The sequence below is a fragment of the Schistocerca cancellata genome, chromosome 8 (assembly GCF_023864275.1).
Source record: "Schistocerca cancellata isolate TAMUIC-IGC-003103 chromosome 8, iqSchCanc2.1, whole genome shotgun sequence".
NCBI classification, from domain to species: domain Eukaryota; kingdom Metazoa; phylum Arthropoda; class Insecta; order Orthoptera; family Acrididae; genus Schistocerca; species Schistocerca cancellata.
In genome coordinates this window covers 375898992-375925462 of record NC_064633.1, presented here as the reverse complement: position 1 = coordinate 375925462, position 26471 = coordinate 375898992, and the positions used below count along the sequence as shown (strand labels likewise).

The following is a 26471-nucleotide window of genomic DNA, read 5'->3' as shown; positions in this document are numbered from 1 at the left end:
GCATCCGTGCGTCGCTGCGGTCCGGTCCCAGGTCGACGGGCACGTGCACCTTCCGCCGACCACTGGCGACAACATCGATGTACTGTGGAGACCTCACACCCCACGTGTTGAGCAATTCGACGGTACGTCCACCCGGTCTCCCGCATGCCCACTATACGCCCTCGCTCAAAGTCCGTCAACTGCACATACGGTTCACATCCACGCTGTCGCGGCATGCTACCAGTGTTAAAGACTGCGATGGAGCTCCGTATGCCACGGCAAACTGGCTGACACTGACGGCGGCGGTGCACAAATGCTGCGCAGCTAGCGCCATTCGACGGCCAACACCGCGGTTCCTGGTGTGTCCGCTGTGCCGTGCGTGTGATCATTGCTTGTACAGCCCTCTCGCAGTGTCCGGAGCAAGTATGGTGGGTCTGACACACCGGTGTCAATGTGTTCTTTTTTCCATTTCCAGGAGTGTATATCATTACGGTCTCTTTTGGTTTTAATAACCCCTGTCAAAACAGTTCTTGATCCTAGCAAGCCAAACGACAGAGAATAAGAGTCTCTAGATAAAACATATTTTGTCTGTTCCCAACAGTCACTATATATATATTTATATATGAACTCAGGGCAAATGAAAAGGTTCTTTCTGACACTTATAAATACAGAGGGGTCCAAAAAAATGTATCCACTGTTTAAAAGTCCATAACTTGGAAACTAATTGACGAAGTTGTCTCATTTTTGGTGAAAGTGTTGCCTAAAGTCCAACTTAAAGATATCACTGTAGGTGTTCGAAATGGTCACCATTAACATCCACACACAAATCAACAAAAGCCATGAACATTGGATGAACTTCTAGAATCCATCGTACATTCATGTGCAAATATCCAACTGAACACGTTGCAGTCAGTAGTTCGTGCTGCAGTTCGGCGGCATCATTTGTGTGCGAGTGTTAATGTTGACCATTTCAAACACCTACAGTGATATCTTTAAGTTGGACTTTAAGCTACACTTTCACCAAAAGTGAGACAACTCTGTCAGTTAGTTTGCAAGTTATGGACTTTTAAACAGTGGATACATTTTTGTGGACCCCTCTGTATAAAACCTGACAATGCTAGTGGAATAGAGAATTCAAACTTGCCAGAATAATCTCTACAAAATGTGTGACCTTTGTCACGATACTGCCCTTTTCCTTTTAGGCACAGTACCTATACCTTACATATGGGTTGATACTATGAATGCTCTTCCTACTTCTGTTTTGGTAGGTATGCCCCTTTAAACTTCTTAATCTACTATCATACAGGTTAGTCCCCTTCTTGTTGCCCCTGCCCACACAGTATAGGTCAGCCCTTCTTGGGTCTGCCTACCTGCCCTTTTCCATTCAATAAAAGCTGGGTACACCGTCCTCCTCGTTCCTGAGTAGGCTTCATGGTTCATTGCTCTAGTATATGTCTTTTTGTATACTATAACTCAAAACTACTTGGAAATATTAAAATCCACTCACTCTCCACTCGTGCTTCTTAATACTTCACTTCATATCCTAGAGTCCTCCATTATATTTCCATTCCTACACTTCCAATGGACACCACACATATATATGTAGATTTTAATATATAATACTCTTACTTATGCTATACTTGTCCCATTATCCTACAATTCTTCAGAATAGTTGTTCAACCGACATTCCTTGAATGATTATCACAATCCATTCTCCTCTGGCTTGCTCTACTTAATTACTCACACTTCCTTCTTAGTTGTACATGATGTATATTCTATTGTACTTTATATATATATTATGCAAAGTCATTACAAATGATTGAAGTGATTTCATAAATTCACTGTAGCTCCATTCATTGACATATGGTCACGACACATTAGAGATATGTAGAAAAACTCATAAAGTTTTGTTCGGCTGAAGCCGCACTTCAGGTTTCTGCCGCCAGAGCGCTCGAGAGTGCAGTGAGACAAAATGGCGACAGGAGCCGAGAAAGCGTATGTCGTGCTTGAAATGCACTCACATCAGTCAGTCATAACAGTGCAACAACACTTCAGGACGAAGTTCAACAAAGAACCACCAACTGCTAACTCCATTCGGTAATGGTATGCGCAGTTTAAAGCTTCTGGATGCCTCTGTAAGGGGAAATCAACGGGTCGGCCTGCAGTGAGCGAAGAAACGGTTGAACACATGTGGGCAAGTTTCACGCGTACTGAACAGACACAATGTGTGAATCTGGGGGGTAGAGAATCCTCACGCATTCGTGCAGCAAATTCGCAATTCACCAAAAGTTAACGTGTTTTGTGCAATCTCACGGTTTAAAGTTTAACGCCCCTTTTTCTTCTGCGAAAAAAACGTTACAAGACACGTGTATCTGGACATGCTGGAAAATTGGCTCATGCCACAACTGGAGACCGACAGCGCCGACTTCATCTTTCAACAGGATTGTGATCCACCGCACTTCCATCATGATGTTCGGCATTTCTTAAACAGGAGATTGGAAAACCGATGGATCGGTCGTGGTGGAGATCATGATCAGCAATTCATGTCATGGCCTCCACGCTCTCCCGACTTAACCCCATGCGATTTCTTTCTGTGGGGTTATGTGAAAGATTCAGTGTTTAAACCTCCTCTACCAAGAAACGTGCCAGAACTGCGAGCTCGCATCAACGATACTTTCGAACTCATTGATGGGGACATGCTGCGCCGAGTGTGGGAGGAACTTGATTATCGGCTTGATGTCTGCCGAATCACTAAAGGGGCACATATCGAACATTTGTGAATGCCTAAAAAAACTTTTTGAGTTTTTGTATGTGTGTGCAAAGCATTGTGAAAATATCTCAAATAATAAAGTTATTGTAGAGCTGCGAAATCGCTTCAATCATTTGTAATAACCCTGTAGTTGTTTAACGTATTTAAAGAACTTGTTAGTTCACTCTTCAAATCTAACTTCAGATTCTCAACTTTGTTATTCAGAATGTCAAATTCAGTCTTTAGCAAACTTGTATTTGTTGCCTGACTGTTTAAGATTTCAGTTTGGCTACTTAATACCTCACTCTGAACATCTAATTTGATGTTCAATTGTGTATTGACTGAATGTAACTTAAGACTTGGAGCACTTGAAGTTTTAGTCAAGATTTCAGTTTGGCTACTTAATACCTCACTCTGAGTATCTAATTTGATGTTCAATTGTGTATTTACTGATTGTAACTTAAGACTTTGAGCACTTGAAGTTTTATTCGATTTCTTTCTTAAAGAAACACTCAGTTCCTCTCTCAACAAAGCATTATGAGCATTTAGTTCTTGACTTAAAGAAGATGAATCTGCTCTCTGTTCATCTAATCTAGTATTTCATTTTATACTCTGAGCTTTGATTAAATTTATTACTTCAGACAAGTTTGACATTTCCTTGTTCACTGTCATGGCCATGGCTGGTTCTGAAGTTTCTCCAACTTTCTGAATATTATCCATTTCTCTATTATTTTTCAACATAGTAATTGTCTAACCTAAAATACAATATTGTGTGCAATAACTACACCAATGGTTTATTGTCCTGCAGTTCTTTCAACTTTACCAAACAGTTATTGGTTTTTGCTCACCTGTTGTAGAGGTCTAGGCTGCGTCGGTGATCAGGTGTAGAATCAGCACCGGTGAGCAGCACGGGCACTGGCAGTGTCGAACGCTGGTTGCGGCGTCGGCTGGATTGACGTGTGTGTGAGGACTGCTTACTTCCCCATACCAAATCTCCTTAGTCGAACTATTCTCTGCGTCTTCCTTTGTTTGGTGCTTACTAACTTTTTCACCCTTTTTCCCTTTTAGGCAGAATCCAATTCTGCATACCAGTTTCTTTTTCTTGTTACTCTCGGTTGCTATGGCAACTCAGTATCTTCTTATCTCGATTTCTGTCGTAAAATTCCCACTTCCTTTGGGTCCTGTCACTTGGGTCACCATGTTCTAACGTTTTCCTGATGACCGGAGACTGTGTGATACAGAGGTGCAAGACTCACACGTCTCTTGTGGGTGATTTACGTATTGTGTGCAGCCGATCTTCTTCTCAGGACAGACGGCTGCGTCAATCTTCACAATGCTTGTTCTCCGAAAATTTCATGCTGGTTAGGACTCAAGTTTCACATGCGCTCTCGCAAATCAACCCCGTCTGGAAAGCCTTATTACTTAACATATATCATTACAGTCTCTTTTGGTTTTAATAACCCTTGTCGAAACAGTTCTTGCTCCTAGCAAGCCAAATGACAGAGAATAAGAGTCTCTATATAAAACATATTTCGTTTGTTCCCAACAGTCGCTACTATTTCACTGCCAAAGAGTAGCGCTTGATTACTCCTTGTACTAGACATACAGCTTCCAAGACATGCGCAACAACCACTTGTCAGTGGCGTTAGATCACCACAACTTTAGTCTTCTCGTAACACACGCCCGTCCTGCACATACATAAACCGTGGTGCAGTAGACACATTTCCACTCTCACATACTCATCCTTAAAATATTGTGTGTTCAAGATGGTGAAATACGAGTGTGTCTAGAATTTACTCTGAAATTCTCGAGGCACTACACCTGTCCTGGTCAGCTTATCAACTTGTTCATTACCACTAATTCCTGAGTGATCAGGGACTGCATCAAGTTAACCTTGTTGTTTTCATCTAGTCTCACAATGGCTTTGTGTCATTCTGCAATGATCTTGATCCCATTGCAAGGGCTAATAGATATTTCAGAACTACTTGGCTGTCTGATAGCATGTAGATGCTATGTTCTTTGAAGTGCCTAGGCGAATTCTCCTCTGTGTGCACACTTATCTACCTAGAAATATCTACCTGGAATACTGTGACTAGATTCCCTAGAGGGATTGCTCTCTCTACTCTAGGCTGTACACTGCAAACCCTGGCCCCAACGATTTCATCTCCTACACGATCTCATGGTTCGTTTTTCCACTGCTCACCACTTCTAGTTGTTACATTAAAAGCTTTTTTGAAGCTGCTGGAAGTTCCTGTATTGTCAGTCAGCATTCCCGTGACCATTCCTATATTTACCACATTTCCTCTATTGGTGTGGGGTTCTGGTTATCCTAAGGGTATCCAGTTATTTCCAGTTTTCAGCCTATATGTCCCTGCTGCTGCCTCAGTTGTAACTCAAAGTTGTAATGTGGACACTTCCATCATGGTCTCCATCCCAGCAGTGGGTGTGCTGCTAATCCCCCCATTATGGCTAAGAAGGCCAGCCTCTGGACCTTGCCAAGATCCTTAGCAGCCACCTTCTGTTGTATTAGGTTCATGTAGAAGGTCATAGCATTTTCATTTTGCATGTTGGTATTCCTGTTGCTCTGTGTTTATTTATCAATTGTCATATTTTATTTATAGTTCACTGTTACCATTTGTGTTTGTATATTATCATTTTGTGATTTGGAGATAGTGAGAGGAGCTGTGGACACTAGAAAATGCAAGAGCAAAGTTGAGAAATCAAAACATTTCTGACATATTCTTCTGTGTGAGTTCAGTTGAGGGAAAACAGCAGTGGAGGCAGCTAGAAACATTTGTGCTGTGTAGGGTTAATGCCACTGGACAGTGCATGGCAAGAAAATGGTTTTCTTATTTTAAGGAGGATCATTTTGACATTCATGACTTCACATTCAGGAAGATCTTCGGGGTTTGATGAAGGTCATTTAAATCAATTAATCCACAGTGATGCTCGTCATTATACTTGTGATCTGCAACTGTGATGAACTGTGGTCATTCCACCACTGTGTGACATTTATGTGCAATGGGGAAGGCTCAAAAGTCATGTGTAGGGGTAGTGCATGTTCTAAGCCAAAATCACAAAAAGCGCTGGGTGGCCATATGTGGATCTCTGCTTGCTCATCATCAATTGATTTGTGGACAACACCGACTGTTCCTATCCTGGATCATTACAAATGATGAGAAATGGTGCCTTTATGCTAACATAAGGAAAAGAAAGTAATGGTTGAGCCCAAAGCAGCAACTCCCCATACAAAGATCTGCAGCCATCAACAAGAGATAATATTATACATATGGTGGAACAGTGACATTATGCTTGCTTCCCCGAAGTGTAACCATCACTGTTGATGCTTACTGTTAACAACCGAGATGCCTTGCAGACGAAATTGAAGAACAGTGACCAGGAAAACTGTGTGAACTGATGCTTCTCCATGATAATGCCCACCTGTGTTCTGCTGGACTGACAAAACATTATATAAGAGTTATGTTAGGAAGTCATTCCACACCCATCTTATTCATGTGATCTTGCACCCTCAGATTTTCATGTTTTCCACTATCAATTGAGCAACCTTTAAATAACTTTCTTTCCAGATGAAAATATGCTCCGAACATGGCTCTAAAAGTTCTTTGCCTCAAAACTACATGATATCTACTGTCGCGAAATCGAAAAGTTACCCCATGTTGGCAGACTTGTAAATTGTGAAGAAAAATATATTATTGGTATCTAATGTCTCTGTTATATGTATCTGTTGTATTTATTAAACTTATGAAAAAAAAGTTACAGGCTTACGCACATACTTAATACTTTGTTCTGCCATACTGTGGCCCTACAAATTGTCATAGGCCTTGTTACAGTGTTGTATATCCAATATGTACTCTTGGTGTTTAGATCCATGTTTTTTTCACAGGATCTTCTAGTGCTCATAAGCATACCTTTCACCTTATAACTCATATTACTTATGTGAGGGGTCCATAAAAGCTTTACACCCATGATTACACCTGGATGCTTCACTATCTCTTCTACAAGCATAGTAACGCAGAGAAGCTTAAGGTTCCAGTATGTGTCTTTCTTGGCTAGGATTCCTTTCCAATGGTACTACAACTGTTTTCTTGGGACTGACCCTTAGATCCTGTTTCCTGCACCAGTTTTTCATTATGTTCAGTGCACGTTGTGCCTTTGTTACTACAGTAGGCCTATAGTAAATTTGTCAAGTAGTATTATGACTAAGTCATGTGTGTACCCTTGTTTCTATTGAGGTTGAAGTTGAGTGCGACAGTGAAGTCATCAGGTCACATATAACAGTTGTAGGTAAAACAAGTTAATTGTAGGATGTTTTTACTGGCCATCTGATTCTGCTGTGACAGTTCTAGAGTCATTCAAATGTGCGTGTAAATGTCCATATCACGCAATACCAGTTGGAGGCAGGTTTTAACCTGCCAAGTATAGACTGGGATGCCTATGGATTCACTGCTGGGTGAACAGGCAGACAGTCATGCAAAATACTTTTTAACATTTTCCTGAAAACTGTCTTGAGCAGCTAGATTGGCAGCCCACACGCAATGGAAATGTCTTAGACTTTGTAGCTACAAATAGTCCAGACCTTATTGACAATGTCAGTATAGAAATGGTGATTAGTGATCATGATGTCATTATAGTAACTATTGTTACAAAAGTTAATAAATCAGTCGAGGAGCGTGTTTCTGCTAGACACAGCAGATAAGCAGTAGACTGTGAATTGACATCACTAAGTTCCAGTAAGACAGATTCGAGGAATTATGGGCAAAGTTTAAGCAGATTGTAAATCGTGGTCTGGAGAGTTATATGCCTAGTAAGTGGATAAAGGATAGAAAAGACCCACCACGGTTTAATAATGAAATTCAGCGGATGCTGAGGAGGCAGAGGCTGCTGCATTCTATATTCAAAAGGGAATGCATAAATGATGACAAGCAAAGGTTAGTAGAGATTCATGTGTCTGTGACAAGATCTTTGCGCGAAGCATACAACAGCTACCACCGTCACACCATAGTAAAAAGATCTGGCACAGGACCCGAGAAAATTCTGGTTGTAAGTGAAATCATAAGACTGCCATTCAGTCCCTTGTTGACTAGTCTGGTGTGGCAGTTGAAGATAGCAAAATGAGAGCCAAAGTTTTAAATTTCAAAATCAAGAAATCATTCACACAGGAGAATAGTACAAACATACCATTATTTGACCATCGGAAAGACTCCCTTATGCATGACATAGTAATAAACATACCCGGCTTAGAGAAACAATTGAAATTTCTTTACTTATTTATTGCAATATATATTGCATAGATCCAGTTCTGCATGTTAAAGCATGGATGTGGAATGAGTCAAAAATATTTAGTTCATTATTACATTAGTTTCCATAAGGACAATAAACAAAGATTAATAGTACAAGTTGGAAACACAATCGGTAAGGTAAAATTACACTCACAAGCAGTGTTCTGATTAACACATCAAGATATATTGAGGCAGGAGTAGAGAATAGTATTTGGGAAATAGAATTAGCTATCTCTGCTGTAGAATTCTTCTAGGTAATAGAAGCTTTTTTCAACCAAGAACTCCTTTAGCTTATTTTTAAAAAGTACTTTTTTATCTTGTAGACACGTTTATATTACTTGGAAGTGTAATGAAGTTTTTTGTGCTTGTGTATTCACACCTTTTTGCACCAGGGACAGATTTTTCAGGTCACAGTATGTGTCACATTTTCTCCTTGTGTTATGGTGATGGTACATTTCATTTGTTTCATATTGAGAAGGATTGTGAAGCATGAATGTCATGGGTGAAAAGATATATTGTGAAGTAGTGGTTAGGATCCCTATTTGCTTAAAAAGATTGAGACATGAGATTCTTGGAGGCACTTCACACAAAATTTGGACAACCTTTTTCTGATTTGTAAAAACCTTTTTCGATAGTGGTGAATTGCCCCAGAAGATTATTCCATAACACATAAGTGGATGAAAGTAGCCAAAGTAATCAGTTTTTGAGACATTGATGTCTCCAATTTTGGCGATTATCCGAATGACTAATGTTGCTGAGCTGAGCCTTTTCAGGGTTCAGTGGATGATTCGAAAATAAATAAATCATCAGGTCTGGATGGAATTCCAGTTCGATTTTACAAAAAGTATTCTATGGAATTGGCGCCTTACCTACCTTGCATTTCTTATGAATCTTTCGCCCAGAACAAAGTCCTAAGCAACTGGAAAAAAGTGCGGGTGACTCCTGTATATGAGAAGGGTAAAAAAAACAGACCCACAAAATTACAGACCAATATCCCTACCTTTGGGATCCTGTAGAATCCTTGAACATATTCTCAGTTCAAATATAATAGACTTTCTCAAGACAGAAACTTATGTTTACGAATCAGCATAAGTAGTTTTAGAAAGCATCACTTGTGCAAAACTCAGCTTGCCCTTTTCTCACACGATATGCTGAGAAGCATGGATGAAGAGCAACAGGCAGATTCCATATTTCTAGATTTGTGGAAAGTATTTGACACGGTGTCCCATTGCAGGCTGTTAACGAAGGTACAGGCATATGGAATAAGTTCCCAGATATGTGAGTGACTCAAAGACTTCTTAAATATTAGAACCCAGTATGTTGTCCTTGACGGTGAGTGTTTGTCAGAGAGAAGGGTACCGTCAGGAGTGTGCCATGGAAGTGTGATAGGATCACTATTGTTATCTGTATAGATAAATGATTTGGCGGACAGGGTGGGCAGCAATCTATGGTTGTTTGCTGGTGACGACATGGTGTACAGTAAGGTGTCAAAGTTGAATGACTGTAGGAAGATACAAGACAGTTTGGACAAAATTTCCAGTTGGTATGACGAATGGCAGCTAGTGCTAAATGTGGAAAAATATAAGTTAATGTGAATGAGTAGGAATATGAAATCTTTAATGTTCAGATACAGTATTACTAGTGCCCTGCTTGACAGTTAAGTCATTTAAATATCTGGTCGTAACATAGCAAAGTGATATGAAGTGTAACGAGCATGGATAACTGTTGTAGGGAAAGTGAATGGTCCACTTCAGTTTATTGGGAGAATTTTAGGAAAGAGTGGTTCACCTGTAAGGGAGACCACATATAGGATGATAGTGCAACCTATTCTTGAGTACTGATTGAGTGTTGGGGATCTGTACCAGGTCGTATTGAAGGAAAACATAGAAGCAGTTCAGAGGCCGGCTACGAGATTTGTTGTTGGGAGGTTCGAACAGCATGTAAGTGTTACAGAGATGTTTCAGGAACTCAAATAGGAATCCCTGGAGGGAAGGTGATATACTTTTTGAGAAATACTATTGAGAAAATTTAGAGAACCGGCATGTGAAACTGACTGCCAAATGATTCTACTGCTGCCAACATACATTGTGCCTAAGGACCACAAAGATAAGATATGAGAAATTAGGGCTCATTTTTTGGAGGCATATAGATAGTTGTTTTTCTCTCGCTCTATTTGCAAATGGAACAGGAAAGGAAATGACAAGTAGGGGTACAGGGTACCCTCTGCCACACACCATATAGTGGCTTGTGGAATATATAGGTAGATGTAGAAGAGTAGCCTGTAGTATATAGCCCTTCAACAAAGTTATTCATCACTAGGTTCTCTACAGTAGCGGGGACCAAAACTCCGGCGTTGATCAGCATTTTTCTATTTGTCCTGGTGGCTTCTACCTTTCTTCTGCTCAATATGGTCTTAATTCAACTACATATAGTGGTTTCAGTGCCATACTCTTCTTTAGCTCTAATCATGGATTCAAAAGTCATATTGCTAAAAGCCTCCTCATTAGCCAAGAAGATATGCGTTTCCTGCCTTCCGAACAAGTTGGTGAAGTGCTGTTTCACATGACTTTCCTGGTTGATATACATGTTAGTTTACACATACAGGAAACTCAGTTAGTCTTATTTCCCCAGCATGCACATTAACTAGTTTTTCTAATATCTCTAAAAGATACAACAGACTGATCGGTCTCATATCCGTAGTCTTGACATTGTCAGTTTTTCCTGGAATGAAAACAACCTTCACTGCTTTCCAAGCATTAGGAATGATTCCTGCTGCTAGTCTAACCTTAAGACTTTTGACTTTTTGAAGGCATTGCCTGTAATAGATAGAAAGTGGTTCTGTGAATAAAATTGATATGATGATGATGATGATGATGATGATGATGATGATGTGTTAGGTGACTACTTTAGTGAGTCAGGCTAGCCATGTATCAAGGGTCTTAGAATAATAATAATAATAATAATAATAAGAGCTTGTTTAAATCAGCATTTAGTACACCGCTTTACTTCCAAATACTGCAGTTTAAAGACATATAGCATTTGAGAAGCATTTGTATGTGTGTTATGGAATTGATTGAAGAGCTATAATAATAACAAAGTTGCTCAACTTTGACATCAGCACTTACAAAATCAGAGGGTGCATTCACCAGTGATAGTATTACACTTAGCACTGTGATTGTGAATGCAAGCTTGCAGACTATAGCTATGTGAGAATATAACTTAAAAGAATACAACCATTTCTGTCTATGTCTCTGGGACATCAGGCTTTCTTTAATTTTTTCTTAGTGCATCGGGAGGTGGACCTTTCCCATTCTGCCTTGACTTACTCAACCTCCTATAGTTTGACGGTCCTGCCTGAGGACACTTGAACTGTGCCAGATTTTTTATAGATGGCAGATCCAGTCTGCCTACGAATGAGCTTGGATGTCCCTCGTGGTTTGTCAGCATATGAGCCCATCCATGAGGCCAAAAACTGAGAAGTCTCCTGTGTTTAACATATCATGTAATTTTCTATGATTCCTTGCCAGTTTTGGAACTGTAGTTTTCGTACTACTTTATTCTTTGAAAGTTAGTTGAAAAAATTGAAAATTTGTCTATGGAAAAGCATAAATGCTTTTACTGAAATGTTTTTGGATTTGTGCCTGCCGTGAGGAAGGTCTGCATACTGATGGGATGATTTTCTCTTGGGAGAGCTCATTCAAATTGTACACATTGTGGAACATTTCCACATGGAGTGAAGTTCTATGATCTCTCAGGTTTGGTCAATGTGATTGGTTATCATTGTGTTTTCAAGTGTTTAGCCAAGTAGTGGTTCCATTTTATACTCATTATATTGATGACTGACCCAGCTGTCTTTTTTAGGCACTGGGAACTGTGTTCTCAGTGCAGCACAATACATTCATTGTGGACCTGCATATCACTTACAAAGGCACCCGTATTTAGATCCAACATCTTCAAGAAAGAGATTAACAATAAAAAACTGTGGGAGGATAGGGAAACTGTAGTTGTGCCAGCTGTCAAGGGTAGTTCTGTGTTCCTAATACCACATGTGGTCTACAAAAACAAGATTTATTATCTTTTGAAAGATGTTGCCTACATATACATAGCAGTCAGTCCTAAGAATAAAACCGAGAAGAAGATATTACCATAACTCCTCAATGAGTCAGGCTTCCTATGTTACACAATTAAGGATCTTAGAACAAGAGTAAATGTGTGATCATGACTACATGATCTTTGTAACACACACAAGGAAGGGATTCCTCCAAGATCCGTGGTTATAATGTAATTGGATACATAAAAAATCTACTCACCAAGTGGCAGCAAGAGAACAGGTATGCATAAATCTCGTCTGATGCAGACCCCAACAATTAGTCTTTCCTTCTCATCCCATCAGGTAATTCTCCCCTGACCCAAGACTCTGGGCAACTTTTCTGAACTCTATCATTTTCTTAAACCTCACCAGTCCTTCACCCCTCTTCCTTCCTCTTCAACCCTTTTGCCAGAAGAAGGAGCCACTGAAAGCTTGCAAATTCTAATATCTTTTATACGTGTGTTCTCCTGCTGCTGCTTGGTGAGTAGATTTTTTATCTGTCCAGTTACATTATATTTTCAGAGATTGGTTATTTTGGTTGATAAGATCCATAATTAGTAGTATTTCAATGAAAAAAAATCAGTTTTTTGGAAATATAATGTAATTGGATAGATAAAAAATCTGCTCACCAAGTGGCAGATGGAGAACACACCAAAGAAAGGTATTACATATACAGGCTTTCAAGCCAGTGGATTCTTCTTCTAGCAGAAATGTTGAAGGGAAGGAAGAGGGGTGAAGAAAAAGGACTGGTGAGGTTTAGGAAAAGTGTTACTGTTCAGAAAACTCACCAGAACCCTGGGTCAGCGGAGACTCACCTAATGGGATGAGAAGGAAAGACTGATTGTTGGAGACTGCACCAGAAGATATTTCAAAACCTGAGAGCTTAAAGGTGGAAGATTGGGTAATACGCACCACAGAGATTACTGCTAAAGTGTTCTGCATGAGTTAATAAGAGCTAAAAGCTAAGTGCGTCATATGTGATAGAGGTGGGAGGGGTATGGTGAAACATAGAGAGGTCAGAAAATGAAACATGTGTAAAATTGAGTGAAGAAAGGAATGATTACTGTGAAGAAATGCCGAGACCTGAAAAATTAGAAAGAATTAGCATACATGGGTGGCAAGAACCAACATCGTATTGTAGCTCCTACCAACTGTGGAGCTCTGACGAACTTGCATCTGGGGGAAGAATGCAGATGGCGGATGTAATGAAACAGGCACCAAGGTCACGACCGTCATGATGTAGTGCATGCTCTGTAACAGGATATTGCATGTTGCCACACCCTATACCCATCCCCATTCATCCTAACTGATAACTTGGTAGTAGTCATGCCAGTGTAAAAGGCTGAACAGTGTTTACGTAACACCAGTCATTTTCTTCAACCCCTTCCTTCCCCTTCAGTCCTTCTGCCAAAGGAAAGAGCCTCTGAGTCCAGAAGTTTGTGAACATAATACCTTTTGTATGTGTATTCTCTGGCTGCTGCATCGTGAGTAGATTTTTTGTCCACACGCTTACATCGTAGTTAGTAATATTGGCACACCTACATGCAAAATACATATTCTCAGCAATTATGTGGGGAAGTGCAAACACCACATGTGCAAAGCCACTTACTTTTTACACTGCCTTGGTCAATTTTTGCTCAAGGAAAAGGGTATTATGGTCAGTTTTAATGTGGTAACCTCTTAAACTTGAGTCTCAGTTTTTGAATCCTTGGAACTGATTGCAAAAGTTCAATGATTGTTTCACTCTTTAGACCTTTTTTTATGTCATGTATTTCTTGTTTGCTGAAAAGTATTAGGAACAAACTGATGGCATGGCAATTGCTTGTTGTGACAAATCTTTACATGGAACACTTTGAACCAAGTGCACTAGAGTCCATCAGCTTCAAACCAATGTGTTTCTATCGACATTTACACATCAAATTTTTGGTGTGGCCTCGTAGAACAAAAAACTTGAAAGGTTTATAGAACCTTTCTTATATAAAATTCATGAAGGAACTTGAACAAGAGGGCCCTCCACCTTTCTTCAGTGATAGATTTGATTGGTCATTGTCAAAATCAACAACACTTGTGGAAGCGGTTAAGAGTGGAAAACAAAGGGTCATGTTTCGTTTATTTGCCTTATGCAGACCCAATCTCTGTGACAACTGCTAGACATTATGGAGTGTAGACTTTCTTTGAGTGATTCTGAAACAGTCAGGGCAGAATTGGGTGGCTGGTAAATGCATCTGATAATCAACATCACTTCACTTAGACCTGTTACATACATCCAGATAACCCCACAGTCAGACTCAGTTTCAACCTCAATACGCACAATATTTCTGTTGACAGCAGTGACACTTCCCCTCCTATTGCAACTAACCTCTCTTTGTGATATATGGTCCATGCCTTGCTAAGTATTTTGGAACTTTCCAATTTCTGTTTCAGCCGTCTCTCGGTTTTTAGAATAATTTCAGCTCAACAACTTTCCTGGAGGGCTGTAAAGCCAGGAACTTTGTACACAGTCTGATTTCACTCTCCGTGTGTCGACTGGTGAGTGTTCATCACAGGATCTCAAACTGCACTTGGCTTGAAACTAAAGGGCCCTGAGCAACTCTGGGTACGATATAGCAAATTGTGAACTCTACTTGCTCCTCCTGTGGAAGACCAGCAGTCTTCCCTTCTTTCGCCAGTCACCTGTATGAGATGAGGATGACCTCAGAACCCAAACGACAGACATTATTTGTGACAACATAAGAGACAACTTGCAGACGACTGCAAGATGCACCCTCAGTAGCCACAGGCAGGACCGTGTCCACATCTCGGATGATGCCTCCCAGCAGACTTACTGAGCACACATTGAATTTCTTTCCAGACCTGGATGTTATTTCCCTAAGGGGCTCCATAATGCATTTAATATTGGAGCTTCTAATAACTAGCATCCCTTGTCCGTGCTTGCCTGCACAGACCCTGCTGAAGGAGTGGCCTCTATGCCCATTCATTTGAAATAAATGATGTCCATTTGTTGTCTAAGCAGGATGCTAACAACTGTGTAACTGTTCTTTCCAGCATCAAAACTGTCCTAGCCTTCTTGATTGATTTATGAATTTTAATAACCACCATCACTGTGATGTCATGATAACTAATCCCAGTTTCTCTACTGACACTGTTGATAAGGTCAGATCAGTTTGCAACTACAAGGTAGCTGATGACCTCATCCCCATTGGGGCATTACATTATATTCTTCATTCTGTTTTGATCTCTTGCAATTCGAAGGAAAATCGTATTGGGTACCAATACAAAAATGACAGAAATGACTTAGCAAATTCACCAGCAGAAAATGCATGTATATCAAACTATGGCTTTGAATGTGAATGTCTGTATGTGGAAAATAATTACATAACCCAGTCAAGTAAAACACAGTGACCAAAGGAAATATATTTTCAGTCATGCAGATTCAAGGAAGTAGCATTAACCGTGTCTTGCATATGACGTTGCCCAATATCTCTGGGCTCTCTCTCTTGCTGGGGATAACCCGTGATAAGAGTTGTCTGTGCTGTGATATTATTAGCATCACCCATATTATGAAATTGTGATTTGTATTCTGACAGCAGATGAATGCTGTGGCTCAGTGATTTGCCCTCTGTTAAGACAAAAAATTGTGTTTTTTCTGAATGACTAGCCATACTGTTTCAAAGTTGATAGTAGTGTGTGTCAGGTGTTTGGTACATCCCTTCAGTGCTCAGTTATATATGGTGTTTGTCTTCTTGATTTATGCCTTTTATTAATTAGTCATTATTACTTTTTACGTATATTTGATACAAGAATTATTTCAAATGAAATCTTGATGAATGGATAGAGATATGGATTACAAGTGGTTAGATAATTAGTCAAGGAATGTAACATGACATTTGATAAAGTCAACAAGAATTTTGTGTTGGTTGTGATCTACGATCACTGACCAAGTGCTAGGTGAGACTTTAATGCTGTTTTCAGACAAATGTTCGAATCACAAAGGATGTAAAAAAAAATTACTCCTTGCTGTTGAACTAAGAGTTGTAAAGAATGTAGAAAGTTGTGTAACTATCATTCTCATTTGTTCCGAATCTCATCTGATCTCAGGAAACAAAGAAAAAGTTTATTATTGTTGGACCATAATCTAAGAAAGACTAAATGTATTGTCTGTTGCAGGAGGAAGGAAGAACTGGATGGCAGAAATAATCTGGATGAGGGTAAAATGGAAAATGCAGTTGCAGCCTCTGTAATAAAACAAATAAACAGAATTTTACTGGCAAATTTATCACCTTTTATTCCACATCTTCTAACAGCTCAGGTGAATCTCGGCAACTATTTTGTCATTCGCCAACAATCCCATGTTTTGTGTGTGCGTGTGCGTGTGTGTGTGTGTGTGTGTGTGTGTGTGTGTGTGTGTGTGCGCGCACACGCGTGCGCGGGTTCATGTGCATGCGTGCATGTATGTGTACGTGTGCATGTTTTGTTTTGTTTCCTGAAAAACTAGTTCAATGCAGCCACCTTCATCAGGGAGGCAGCACTGATCCCCCCCTGCAGCGTTTGAGGTGGAGAGGCGGGAAAGACTCTCTCACTTTTAGGTTGCTCATTCTATGTAGACAGAAGTGCAGCACCCCCTTGCTTAAAAAGAAGGGGTGAGTGGGCGGGTTCTCCTTCCACGGAAAAGTGACAGCGAAACAAATTTGAATGCAATAGCTCCTGTCTTCCTTTTTGTGAAGATATCATCTTGGGACTATTTTACTAAGTTTGTGGACATTCTCATCCTAAGGCCCTTTTCCTTGGTAACATGTCAGTTGGTTCAGAATTGTGGGAAAACTACTTTTGTGGGGGAAATTTGCATATCAAAATTACCAGCTCATTAATTATACGTGCAATCAGCCTGTGATTATGGTTATTTGGTATGTAATCTCTTCTACAATTTGAATTTGTGCTTGGATTTAATATTAATTAAATATTTTGTAACTCCTCTGTAGAAAAGCTGGGTAAAATGGTCATTATAAGCTATCCACATGTGTGAGAGCCAGAAAAGCCTCTTCTTAAAGGGAGGTACTGAATCAAATTGGGAGGGGGGTGGAGGAAGGAATTTATTGCCCAACTTGACTAAAACAACAAATAGGTTGATGGTACAAATCCTGAGGCAACAAGGAGTCATCGATTTTGTAATAGTGGAAGGAGAGAGAGAGAGAGAGAGAGAGAGAGAGAGAGAGAGAAAAGTGTGTCAGTGTGTGTGTGTGTGTGTGTGTGTGTGTGTGTGGGCGCGCGCGCGCGGGCGTACGCACTTATGTGCATGGGGGCCAGAGAACAATGCTTGACTACAGGAAACAGATTCAAATTTGATGAAGCAATTATGCAGGTACGAAGAGGCTTGCACAGTATAGATGTATGTGGAGAGCTGCATCAAACCAGTCTTTGGACTGTAGACCTCAACAACAACAGCAGGAATTGCTAACCTTATTCCACAATCGTCAGTGTCAGCCTCTGCTGCTGGATGAAGGTATATTACAACACTAAGATGTGGCTAAGTAAACCACTCATGATTCAGAAATTAGTCATTGTAAAATCCCCACTACCAATGTCCTGTGAAGAGCTAGAGATTCAGCAGTGAACAATAGAATAAAAAATGGCTGGAGTCTTCCAGAATTGGGGAAAGAGCTTACACGAAATATATCCATCACATCCACACAACACTGCTATTACAGTTGCTAGTATTCAAGAGGCTTCAGAACCACCATTGCATGATTAGCTTCGGTCATGGCTGAATTGAGAAATATGTGCATTACATTGAACTTACGTAATCTACTGTTAGATCTGCTGATACTTCAGTATGAGCTGGCTTCAACAATGTTGTTATGCAAAAGAAGTAAAAGGTATATACTTATACATGTTTCTAGTGATCTTAGACCTCCACCTATATTATAGACTTGTTAATGAAGCATTACATTGTTGTGAATTTAGTAACAAGTTGTAAACTACTTAACTGATTGCAGTATTGATTGCAGTATGTTATTACTTATCAGTGAAATAGTGCTGGCTATATAAAATTTCTTACATGAGATTTAAAGAGAACTCTGAAGCAGTCTCAAGCAGTATAGGCTCACAGGTGCAACGAAAACAAATTACTACTGAAGGCAGCGTGCGCATGCAACCCCCCCCCCCCTCTCCCCACACACACACCTAAATGCACCCAGCTGCAGCCATAGTGACACTTATTGTTTCGCAGTAGTGGAGGGAATGTGGAGGGAAATCTTTCTTGCCAGCACAAGGTCCTCTGAACAATGTAGATGGGAATGATCCTTCCAGCATCTCTTCTGTCCTTATAGTCCCCTTCCCATGTTAAAATGCGTTAATGTTGTTGTTGTGGTCTTCAGTCCTGAGACTGGTTTGATGCAGCTCTCCATGCTACTCTATCCTGTGCAGACTTCTTCATCTCCCAGTACCTATTGCAACCTACATCCTTCTGAATCTGCATAGTGTATTCATCTCTTGGTCTCCCTCTACGATTTTTACCCTTCATGCTGCCCTCCAATACTAAATTGGTGTTCCCTTGATGCCTCAGAACATGTCCTACCAACTCCCTTCTTCTAGTCAAGTTGTGCCACAAACTCCTCCCCAATTCTATTCAATACCTCCTCATTAGTTATGTGATCTACCCATCTAATCTTCAGCATTCTTCTGTAGCACCATATTTCAAAAGCTTCAATTCTCTTCTTGTCCAAACTATTTATCATCCATATTTTACTTCCATACATGGCTACACTCCATACAAATACTTTTAGAAACGGCTTCCAGACACTTAAATCTATACTCGCTGTTAACAAATTTCTCTCCTTCAGAAATGCTTTCCTTCCCATTGCCAGTCTACATTTTATATCCTCTCTACTTTGACCATCATCAGTTATGTTGCTCCCCAAATAGCAAAACTCCTTTACTACTTTAAGTGTGTCGTTTCCTAATCTAATTCCCTCAGCATCAACCGACTTAATTCGACTACATTCCATTATCCTCGTTTTGCTTTTGTTGATGTTCGTCTTGTATCCTCCTTTCAAGATACTGTCCATTCCATTCAACTGCTCTTCCAAGTCCTTTACTGTCTCTGACACGATAAAGGTTTTCAGCATTTCATGAGTACAGTTGGTGACCCACTCTATATTTTAGCTTGAAACAGTAATGCACTGAAAAGTGTGTTGGTGCCTTGTTTTGCACTAAACAAAAAAATACAAGGTACCTGGAAAAGTTACAAAATTTCCATTGCTATCATAATACTCAAAACAAACAACAGATGATTACTAGTTCACCCTGTAAATGTATTGCAGGTATCTAATGAAAAAAAAAAAAGATTAAAATTGGTAATGACAAGAAACAGTTAAATGTTTTTAAAAGATGTCATCAAATTAGTGGTTGGTAATTTCAAAACATGTGTTATCATGCAGTGGTCATAACCTCAAAATGTTATCTACTGACAAAATAGCTTTTTGCTTTATTTCACTGTTATTGGTTTTGAATGTTTTTATTCACCAGGTGCACAATTTTACAGTTAATGATGAAACAAAATAAAACTGTAAACAAAGCAACAGCAAATTATTTTATAGTTTGATTTGGTATTGGTATCATTTGTGAAAATATGTGCATTTTCTGACAATGGAAATGAAAGAGCCTGAAACTGGTAAACGATAATAAAATAAATTTCAAAACCTAACAGGTAACTGTTGCTTTAACTCTTTCCTAAAGACAATGTTTTACATTCCCCAAGTTAAAAAATCTCTTCACATTTAAACTGTCACTACTTATACAGGGTGTTTATAAAATGAGTGTAAATAAAAATGTGAGGGCTGGTAGACTGGGTCAAGCAAACAACTTTCACATAGCAACCCATGGCCACATACCTTAGTAAGAGCAGACATTGCCTGCAGAGGGAGTGACTGTTAAAACTAAGTTTTAGAAAACAGCCACAAGTAGCACTGTATTTTTCATTACCTGTTTCGCTCTTCAAATGAACTAGAGCATCATCAGAATACACAGTTTAAAGTTGGCTGACGGGATTGAATATTGCATTTAAAGTTGGCAAACAGCTCTAAAGGTTAAACTGGCTGTACTGTAATACTTAAACTTACGTTTAAAGTACAGTAGTAAATGATGAAATTGACAGCACCAAAGATGAAATTGGAAGGAGCACTTTCTTTGGGAGGAAAGGGTGACATCCACTGCGCTTACGCGTCAGCGGGTGGGAATGCTCTCACAGCTCAATGGTTATATATTCAGTGGTTCCTAAATCCTCGGGTGCCAGAGCCATGCAATTTCACTGTCATCCACAGACCCCCAGGAGAGACTGGTGCACTTGAGGTGAGTTGTCCACTGACAGGTTATTGGAATGGTGCTGTTGCATTTATGCCATACATTGAAACTTGACACATTTGTTTTGTGATACAGGTGCAAAGGCCGGTTTTACGCAGTCACTAACACACACTGTGCATCAGAGCTCAAAGAGGATGCATTAGCGCTGCTGCAAAATGTGCCCTCGACAAACTCACAGAGTGTTTCTCGAGAAATGGGTGTAAGCCATTCCATGGTCTGTTTCACTCTTACTGCCTTCAGAAAGCTCAGACCCTTAATCCAGAAGATGTTCGACATTGCATTGACTTCTGACAGTGATTTTTGCAGAAGTGTGCGATTCAACCTGAATTCCCATACTTTGTACTTTTTACAGATGAGGCATCCTTTACAAACGAAGTTGTGTTCAACAGCCAGAATCAACAAACACGGGTTTGGGAAAATCCTCATACTGCTTTTGTTTGTGGTCACCAAGAGTGTTTTGCTATCAGCGTTTGGACAGGTTTGGTAGGCAATAATCTGATTGGTCTTTATATGCTCTCCAGATGACTGAACACGGACAGGTACTTAAACTTCGTAAGGGAAACACTGCCAGAGCTTTTGGAACGTGTTCCACTCAACATAGTGCATGTGGTATCAACATGACTATGCATCTGTGTACTTGCCGCATGCGGTGCGAAATCATTTGGATGAGACCTTTGGTGAGAACTGGATAGGGCATGGCTTCCACATTTCCCTGACTTGATGCCCCTTGATTTTTTCACCTGGGGCACCTGAAATCTGTTGTTTACGAAATACCTATTGAGATGGATAAAGACACTGATAGGATGAATTATGGCAGCCTCTGATGCAGTCTCCACTTTATCAGGGGTGTTCGAAAGGGTGCAACGGTCAGTTGGGCACTGGTGCACAGCATGAATTCAAGAATGAGGGTGTAATTTTGAGCAGTTTTTGTAACTGTTTGCAAATAAAGGTCATGAAACGTAAACACTACCTCTCTTTTACCTTCATATCACAAAGAAATTGAAAATGTTGTCCGGCAGACATGCTACAATGTCAACTTGGATGATGGGTTGTATGTGTACCTTCTAGACAGCGCTCAATGCTAAGTGATGCCTACTGCCAAATGCTAAGGGATGAGGAGAAAGGCTTATATTATACATTTTTTGTAATTCCCAGTTTACTATTTTATGTTTGTGTACAGTTTATTAATTACCTGACTGGAATGCACTCTAAACTTTTGACAGGAATCCAAAGCCTGAGTGGAATAATTTTCATATATTGTTTCACAATGTGTATATCAAAGCTCATTTGTAACTGACTTTAATTATTAGTTACATTTCTCATATAAATGCAAGTGATCAGGGATATGTTTAAAGATTTCCATCATCCTCAAAAATCCTATTAAAGACCAGCTATATGTACTCTTAACTGCAGATGTAACATAATGATATACTACACCACAGTTAAATTGAAAAAAATTTATTTGAGTTTAATGCTTTTATTTTAAATGAAAATGTAATCTTGTTTCAGACAGAACTTCCTGTGGCTACTATAGAGACTCAAATGTTTCAGGTTGACTTTGAACCTCGTGTAGAAGCATTTTGGTTCGTTGGAGGAATGGAACCAAGTAGACGACAACGTAAAGGAAGAGAAGGCATGAAATTTCTTACTAAGGAAGATGTGGAAAGGCCAGCTGATAGGCCGGTACAGTATTTTGGCTCACCAGTGCTACAACTGAGGCATGAACTTCCACTGCCAGTCATCAATACTGAGAGGCTGCAACCAGAAGGAGTCTCATCTATAGAACATTTTCAGTTTGATCCTAGAGTCTTAGGTTATGGCTTCACCCATCGGAATGGTACTACTATACCAGGTAAGTGACATATCAGTACTTTTGGTGGAATTTATATTACTGAAACATATGGAGAGAAAATAAGCTTTAGTAGGATTACTCATATGTTTCTTCTACATTGGAAATTCTCACCTTTTTGTGCCATTGTTTGCAGCTCATGGTAAGTGTAACAATTAAAATAATTGTCATAAGAAATCAAACTGTATTTGAAATGGGAAAATTAGACAAAAATTATCATTCATGTGAAATTTTTTGTGCAGTGGCTTTTCCATAGGTGGCTGACATACATCACTAACTCGCCAAACTGTAAGTGAAACACTGCTCTTTACATGAAAGGTGGAAACCACTCCACAAAGAGTGTGTGGTGCCAAAGTCAGTGCTCTCAAGACACAACTTAAAAGATATGAGAGTGCAGAAGTTGTACTTAGTAATCAGTGTAGTCTGTAAACATTATTCTTATTGGGAAGAAATCACACATGGTGTTCCACAAGAGTCAGTTTCTGGTCCGCTGTTGTTCCTCTTCTATATAATATACAACAAGCAGAATTAGTTATTTTTGCAGATGACAGTAGTATTGTAATCAATGCAAGCATACATGCAGAAACAGAAGAAACAATAAACAATGTTCTTAAAAGTATAATTGAATGGTTTCCTGGGAATGCGCTCTCTCTCTCTCTCTCTCTCTCTCTCTCTCTCTCACACTCTCACTCTCACTCTCTCAGTTGTAAAAAGACACAACATATTCAATTCAGTGTAACACATGGTGAGGAAATAATAAATGGGGCAGAAACTTCAAAAGCCTTCAGTGTTCATGTAGATGAGAATTTAAACTGGAAAAAGCACATTTTGGAACTCCTAAAACAAGTTAGTTCAGCCATGTCGGGACTTAAAATCATTGCAAATCTTGGGGAGAGACAAGTCAGTAAGTTGACATATTTTTCATATTTGCATTCAGTAATGTCATATGGAATAATGTTCTGGGGTAACTCATCTTTAAGAAATAGTCTTCATTGCTCAAAAACGTACCGTAAGAGAAATATGTGGTGCACACCCATGACCATGTTGTAGAAATCTGTTGAAGAAGTTGGGCATTCTGTTTACTGTTCACAGTATAATTTTTCCCTAACAAAGTTTGTTGTAAATAATCCATTGCAGTTCAAAAGGAACATTGATGTATGTAATTACCATATCAGAAGCAAAAATCCATATTAAGGGTATCTTAAGTATAGAAAGGGATGAAGAATGCTGCAACAAAAATTTTTGATCATTTATGAAATGATATAAAATATCTGACAGCTAGCAAAGTAAAATTTGAAAAGAAACAAAAAAAACTCTCCTTGACAACTCCTGCTGTTCTGTAGAAGAATTTTTATTACTGTAATGGTGTAAAAAGATGGTGAGTGGGAATTACTAACTCACATTTGTAGATACGTTAGAAAAAAGCTCTTTATAAATGCTCTACATGTAGCCATATTTAAAAATTAAGTTGTGGTCTTAAGTTGTGGATGTAAAATGACTCATTCCACATCAATACGATTTATCTTGTGGATGATCCATGGAACATGAAACTAACTACAGTCTGTTCAGAATGACAAAGAATTTACCATGTCAGTCTCTTGTGCCAAAATTTATAGGATCAAAGACAATCATTTCTTCTTTTTTTATTTTTGAAGTGAAAGCTTACTGTAATTCTTGCTACAGAAGATTACAGCACATGTAAAATGAAAGTTGATTAACAGCTGCATACATCCCTCCAATTAAATGAATCTAAAGGAATGTGGAACAAGTCAGGGTATCATTAACATGAAACAAACAAACCATATTAACTTAATTTCTGCACTACCTTAACAACATACTTTCACTGTAGTGCTAAACAGTGTTTGTGCTTATGTTAGCTAAATTTAACATACTGAAGTATATGGACAATCACTACTCTGAAAAAAAGATGCTACTTCCCTAATCACATTAAATAGCCACTGTGTATTTCTTATTGGTAAATTGATTTGTACTTGATTACAGCAATATTTCTTAGCGAAAATTGTTAGCTACATCTGAAAATACAGAATCCTGTTTAAAATATAGCACTACTTGTGATGTTGGTTTCAGTGAACACTGCTACATGCCCTGTAGCTAACAGAACTTTTAAATCCATTAAATGAGACAATCAGATGATTTATTGCTGAAAGAGACGTATGCAAGATCTGCAGTTATCTACAAACACAACTAAACTCCCTAAGGTACCATTTATGAATGGTCCACAGGAAGAACAATTGATGGTAAGCCTCTGTGTGACCTCAAAACAGACTTATTTTATTGCCGTGGTTTTCTCACAAAACACACATTGATTGACTCTTCTGATAGCATACACTCTTGAAATGTTAGTGGTAAACCACACCGTGATGTACAGAATGCCTCTTTTAGTGCCTGTGGCTGGAGATCAGTGAGCTTCTTCCTAATACTTTTGCATTTACTAAATTAGCCTGTGATGAAATGTGCTGTTTTTCTTTGTATCTTGTGTATTAACCTCTATCAGTACTATCTGTTATGGGTCCGGAACTGATAAGCAATTTCAAGTTTTGGTCAGATAAGGGTTCTGTAAACTACATCCTTCATGAGTGGTCTACACTTCCTGAGAATTCTTCCAATGAATCTCAAGTCTTCCACGAGCCTCACGTGCAATTAATTTTACGTGATTTTTCCACTATACATCACTTCGTACATGTATTCCCAGGTATTTAATGGGTGTGACTGCTTCCATTGATTGTTTGGCAATTGTCTAATCATACAATAATGGGTTTTCTGCCTACTTACGCATACTATACTATGTTATGTTTAGCTCAACTATTGATCCCTACACCAAATGTCAATCTTCCTGCTTTACGCTACAATTTTCAAGTGTTGTTACATCTTTATATACAACAGCATCCTATTTAAACTACTTTGTGGATCTTCTGCCATTATCTACTAAGTCATTTAAATTTATTGTCAAAAACAGTGCTCCTATAATTCCCTTGGGGTATGATCAAAATTACTTTAATGTTGGAAGACTTCTCTGCTCTGAATGACATGCTGTGTTCTCTTTGCTAAGAGCTCTCCATTCCAGTAGCAAAACTTGTCTGATGTTTTGTATTCATGTATTTCATTCATTAAGACTGTGCAAAATTGTATTGAATGTCTTTGTCTTTTGGGGGGTCAAGCAAGATGGAGGTCTAACAGGGTTCATTGCCTGTGCCCATACAATATTTCAGCCAAACTGTTCTTGTCACCAGTGGTGAATGTCATTAACCAGACCTTATGCATATCTGATTTGAACATCCTGTCGTATCTGGAGGCCAGGTGGACGTCAGCAGTTGTTAGGTGTTCAATGCTGTTAAGGCAACAGACAGAGAACTGTTGTGAGACACCAGTGTGTGAGGTATGGTTCATTGATGACATTATCAATGCCATTTTAAGAGACGTTGAAGAGAGCGTCCATTGCAAGCAACCGTGTAGCTTTTAGTAAAATAAACACACATGTTTGCATGTGGGTAGTCTGGGTTTGGCCATGGAAAGAAATGCTGTGGTGGGGCCGTCTGGTTCAGGAAGCAGTCATGACAGGAGTGGCATGCATGATCACTTATGGCATTGATTCTGGGCCAGTATATGTGTTGTCAAGCTAACACCTTCAAGCATGTCATCACTCAGTGTGAAGCCTGAAGTAACTGGAGGTTGCAAAACCAGAATGAGGCAGAATAATGACTCGGATTTCAGTCATCTGAGACTAATTTTAAAACACCTTTTATTGCATTTAGCCTGTGCTAAACTGCAAAATAATTGTAAAATGTTGGGTCTGTTTGTTTTGTTAACTGCTCCGACCTCTTTAACTGCACTACTCACAAAACTTTTCGCAGTACCAGGTAACAGGCTACCTCAGTCACTTTCAGTGGGATCTTGTTCAGTGTTAGTTGCAGATGCTGGGTGAGTGGAAATCAGATTGTTCTTGGGGGTCAAACTCAATATCGGGGCCAGTGAGAAATTGGGACAATATGTTTTGAAGCCTTACCGTTGATGGTTGGTTGTGTGGTTACACTCTGTGTACAATCTGTCACAATGATCCCTGTATGTCAGCTTTACCTTGTTAATGATTTCTCATTGCCATTAATTGCATTCGTGGTCCTGCTATGC

The 26471-nt window shown here is 39.4% G+C and overlaps 1 protein-coding gene across 1 annotated transcript in view; it reads left to right on the top strand.

Moving 5' to 3' along the window:
* The window catches only part of LOC126094449 (28S ribosomal protein S30, mitochondrial), a 77932-nt gene that overhangs the window by 25775 nt on the left and 25686 nt on the right, over nt 1-26471 (top strand). The window contains exons 2-3 of the mRNA XM_049908820.1: nt 16286-16427; nt 22028-22328. Of these exons, the coding sequence (XP_049764777.1) occupies nt 16286-16427; nt 22028-22328 (443 nt within the window). The remainder of the gene's footprint in view (nt 1-16285; nt 16428-22027; nt 22329-26471) is intronic.